General features: G+C 41.3%; 1 protein-coding gene across 1 annotated transcript; it reads right to left on the bottom strand.

The window, feature by feature from the left end:
- Positions 1–3,385: 3,385 nt before the first annotated feature.
- On the bottom strand, positions 3,386–4,146 carry apoc1 (apolipoprotein C-I). The gene is made up of 3 exons (XM_079227187.1): positions 4,080–4,146; positions 3,826–3,967; positions 3,386–3,731 (listed from the first exon to the last, which is right to left on the bottom strand). The coding sequence occupies exons 1-3, from the start codon at positions 4,132–4,134 to the stop codon at positions 3,683–3,685; spliced, it is 246 nt and encodes an 81-aa protein (XP_079083313.1). The 5' UTR covers positions 4,135–4,146; the 3' UTR covers positions 3,386–3,682.
- Positions 4,147–5,032: the final 886 nt, after the last annotated feature.

The following is a 5,032-nucleotide window of genomic DNA, read 5'->3' on the forward strand; positions in this document are numbered from 1 at the left end:
CCATCCATTTACTATCCACTTATCTGGCGCTGGGCTGTGTGTGCAGCAGGCTGGCCCATTTAAATGTGAAGGAGCAGCTACTAGTGTGAGCTCCTTCCGGATGTCTGTGCGCCTCACTCTCACTACCTCTCAGGCTCAGCCCAGCCATCTTACGTAAGAATCTCATTTCGGCCACTTGTATCTTAAACCTTGTTCCAAAACTCATGACCTTAGGGTTGTAACATTGATGAACTTGTAAATTGAGAGCTTTGTAAACTTGTAAATTGAGAGCTTTGCCTTCACGCTCAGCTCCCTCTTACCACAGAATTCAGATAAAACTCGAGTCACTGACGCTGCACCGAAACAACTGTCCAGCTCAAGCTCCATTTTGTCCTCAGGCGTGAACAAGACCCCAAGATACTTGAACTCCTCCCTACCATGGGGCAGTGACTCACTCCCAGCCTGTACCTGCTGAAGGTCACCTTCTGCGGGAGCCAACAGAACCACATCATTTGCAAAGAGACACTCTACTCTCCACAGCTGCACCTGGAAATAAATATATATAAAAATTATAAACAGGAGTGCTGACATGGGAGAACCCTAGTGGAGGCCAACACGCACGTGTTTCTACTTTGTACCGAGTATTTGGACTCAGGTCTCACTTTGGTCTTACAAAGACCGAAAGGTTTGTAGCAAAGACCAAGGTACCCCGTATTCCCACAGTTCTCCCAACAGCACACTCTGGGGAACGCGTCTGTAAGCCTTCTCCAAACCCACAAAACATGTAAAACTGGATGGGCAATCTCCCACGACGTCTTCAAACTCTGCCTCCTTTACGAAAGACGTGTTAGTAGGGTTCAGAAGTTCCTCAGAGTGCTCAAAAAGTCTGTTTTTCCAAACTCTTTTCAGAGAGCCCTGGGCTATGTCCCGAAATGTTTCAATGAAATACAGCCTCAACAGAAATTGGGCAAGGCCGTCTTTTGCATTTCTTCACAGCATTGATTAGTTTTTCAAAAAGACCGTACTATCTTACAGGTCCGCTTTCATGTACTTTTTCTCAAGAAAGAAATAATAAATCTCACTAAAAGGGGACTAAATCATGAAAAGATGTTTAGTATGATGAAATACAGATGCACCTCGGCTTAATATAACACTGATTGTCCTCTGATTGCACTAGTGGACTTGTTTAAATGACTAACCACAAGCTTTCTTTGGAAATCTTTTTAATCTTAGAATATTCAACCTACTACAGTTTTTTAATGATGGCTTTAAATGTTGTACCCCAATAAGATCAGGTGTTGCTTGTTATGTATCTTGTCAATTATAAACGTATTTAATGGAAACAATTTAAAGAATGGAACCTCAGCCTATAAAATTTTAGATAAATAAATAAATCAGTTTTTTAACCACTGCGTTTTAATTAATTGCAGTCATTCATGTAACATATCGGAAACAATACTTTTATACACGGGGACTCTTCATTAACATTTATTAAATGAATTGAGTAAATCAGAAGTTCTTATTTTCTTTTAATTTATAAATACTAATACAAACCCAGAAACTTTTTTCAGCACATTTTCCAGATTATATAAAACAGCTCTTTACAGAGAGACAACATAACGAGTCATCTGGTCAGCATATATGTGTCGAGGGCAGGTTGTAGGCTGCATACGTGTCTACTGGTTCATTTACGCCATCCTGGCCCTCATATTTTTAATCTGCATCTGGATCCAGTCCCTGAGGAGGAGAAGACAAAAAATACATGTGTTACACATATTCAAATTGTGCATGTGGATATATGTGTGCCTAATTATTTGCCTGTGTGCATGTGCGCGCTTACTGTGAATCCACTGCGAATTGGCCTGTTTGGGCCAAGGTGTTCTTGGCCTTCTCAGCCAGGATCCTTCGGACCTCAGCCAACTTCTGCCCGATGTTCTGATACTGACTCTGACTCTGATCCTGATCCTGATCCTGATTCTGATACTGACTCTGATCCTGATGCTGATCCAGAGACTAGTCCGGCATTTGATCCTGATTCTGATCCTGATACTGATTCTGATCCTGACTCTGATCCTGATGCTGATCCTGACTCTGATCCGGCATCTGATCCCGATTCTGATCCAGCATCTGATACTGATCCTGAGCCTCTGTAGGAGAGAGCGGTGGACAGAGACGGACAAAGTTACACGACATGGAAAAGGAAAAACTAAAACAGCAGCAGCAAGGATAAAAAAGAAAAGAAAAAAGAAATCCTTAACATGAGACCTACCTGTGTATGCGACAAAAGCCAGCATCAGCACGGCAACGGCAAGGTACACTCTCATCTTGGCGGTGGTTCTCTGAGGAGGAAGGATAAAAGACAGGTTGCGGTTTATTTCTGTCGCACATAAACATGTCTATGGCACAAGCATCAAAAGAGAGAAGCAATGTTAAAGGTCTATAAGTACGTCAGCACCACAGCGACTGGACAGCTCCTTTACGTCCGGTCCGTTCTTTACAATTGAATAATGAACAACTTAAAGCTTAATATCCATCTATCTTTGTGATTGAATTTTCTTTCATTATTGTTGACATGCAAGTTTCGTCATGACTAAGAAACAAGTCTCCCCAGGTTAAAGCAAAGCTTTTTGAGAAATAGGCTACAGTGTAGACTGGGACAATTGTATTTTGGTTTTGTAGTTTTAACGTCAGTGTCCTGCGGTTAAGAAAGTGACAACGATATTTGTTTCAGTTCCAAGTGTGATGCAGATGACATGTCAAACATACCTGCTGTCCGTTTCAGAGGAGAGAAAAAATGTAGTGTGTTGAGCATCTACATGTGTTCCTCTTTATAACCTGCTCGGTTTTAGGAGGGTGAGGTATAACACCAGACTTCAGTCAACATGTCCATGTGGAGACCTTGAGGTGTCACTGCCCGCTTGATTTGACCCTCACCGATGTAATTACATATACTCATTATGTTAAAGACACAACTGAGCAAATACTAATTGCATAATGTAAAGTCAGCACACTGATGGGGTGAACCTAAGGTCATCCCTCACCACTGTGTGCAGTATCTTATCATCGTTTACAAAGAAGAGGGTCTGACTAAAGAGGTCAGATGGCTCAAGTTATTACCAGAAATGTGTTTCTATTACACATTCAGTGTAAAATAAAATCATGTCAGAGTGTGTCCCTCGGCAACACGTCAATAGATAAGGTTAGACGTGATGCAGGAGGAGCATAGTTCAGCACTGATAGCACTATATCTTGTAAATTATGAATGTATTTAATGTAAACAATGCAAATAATGGAACCTCAGCCTTCATTTAAATGTATTTTTATGCCTGTAATATTTTAGACAAATAAATAAATCAGTTAATCAGCTGCAGTGTTTTAACCACTGGGTTTTAATTAATTGCAGTAATTCATGTAACATATCAGAACCATACTTATACACCAGGACTCTTGGTTAACATGTATTTAATGAATTCAGTACATCAAAAGTTATTTTTTTCTTTCCATTGAGAAATACTGATGCCAACACAAGAAGTTGTTTTTTTGATATCTTTATAGCACATTTTCCAGATTATGTAAAACATATCTTTACACAGAGGCAACGTAACTAGTCATCTGGTCAGCATATATGTGTCGTTAAGAGGTCAGCGGTCCGAGGTGGGAGCGGAGGGCGGGTCGTAGGCTGCAAACGTGTCTACTGGTTCATTTACGCCAACTTTGCCTTCAGATTATCAATCTGCGTCTGGAACCAGTCGCTGAGGAGGCGAAGACAAACAACAAATACGTGTTACACATATTCAAATTGCGCATGTGAATATGTGCCTAATTATTTCCCGTGTGCGCGCTTACCGTGAATCCACTGCGAATTTGCTGGTTTGGATATTTTCAAAGGTCGCCTTGGCCTTCTCGGCCAGGCCCTTGCTCATCTCAGCCACCTGCTGGCCAAAGTCAACGAACCTCTGCTCGATGGTCTGCTCCGGATCCTGAGCCTCTGTAGGAGAGAGCGACGGAGAGAGACGGGCAAAGTTACACGACATGAAAGAGGAATAACAAAAACCGCAGCAGCGATGATTTAAAAAACAAATCCTTAACATGAGACCTACCTGTGTATGCGACAAAAGCCAGCATCAGCACGGCAACGGCAAGGTACACTCTCATCTTGGCGGTGATTCTCTGAGGAGGAAGGATAAAAGACAGGTTGCGGTTTATTTCTGTCGCACATAAACACGTCTATGGCACAAGCATCAAAAGAGAGAAGCAATGTTAAAGGTCTATAAGTACGTCAGCACCACAGCGACTGGACAGCTCCTTTACGTCAGGTCCGTTCTTTACAATTGAATAATTAACAACTTAAAGCTTAATATCCATCTATCTTTGTGGTTGTATTTTCTTTCATTATTGTTGACATGCAAGTTTCGCCATGACTAAGAAACAAGTCTCCCCAGGTTAAAGCAACAATTTTTGATAAATAGGCTACAGTGTAGACTGGGACAATTATATTTTGGTTTTGTATCTATAAGTTTCAGCGTTGGTGTCCTGCGGTTAAGAAAGTGACAACGATGTTTTTTTCAGTCAAGTGTGATGCAAATGAAATGTCAAACATACCTGTTGTCCGTTTCAGAGGAGAGAAAAAAAAAATAGTGTGTTTGAGCATCTATGTGTGTTCCTCTTTATAAACCCGCTCGGTTTTAGGAGGGTGACGTATAACACCAGACTTCAGTCAACATGTCCACGTGGAGACCTTGAGGTATCGCTGCCCTCTTGATTTGGCCAGCACCGATGTAATTGCATTAACAGATACTGATTATGATAAAGACACAACTGAGCAAATACTAATTGCATAATATAATGTAAGTCAGCACACTGATGGGGTGAACCTAAGGCCATCCCCCACCACTGTGTGCAGTATCTTATCATCGTTTACAAAAAGAGGGTCTGACTAAAGAGGTCAGATGGCTCAAGTTATTATCAGAAATGTGTCCCTATTACACATTTAGTGTAAAATAAAATCATGATGTTGTCAGAGTGTGTCCCTCAGCAACACGTCAATAGATAA

This window comes from Taurulus bubalis (assembly GCF_910589615.1).
Source record: "Taurulus bubalis genome assembly, chromosome: 12".
NCBI lineage: Eukaryota > Metazoa > Chordata > Actinopteri > Perciformes > Cottidae > Taurulus > Taurulus bubalis.

Excerpts from the sequence above, each read along its gene's own strand:
- apoc1 (XM_079227187.1), bottom strand. The coding sequence starts at position 4,134 with ATGAGAGTGTACCTTGCCGTTGCCGTGCTGATGCTGGCTTTTGTCGCA. Across the intron at positions 3,968-4,079 it reads GGCTTTTGTCGCATACACAG|AGGCTCAGGATCCGGAGCAG; the intron begins GTAGGTCTCATG and ends TCTCTCCTACAG. Across the intron at positions 3,732-3,825 it reads AAATTCGCAGTGGATTCACG|CGACTGGTTCCAGACGCAGA; the intron begins GTAAGCGCGCAC and ends TCGCCTCCTCAG.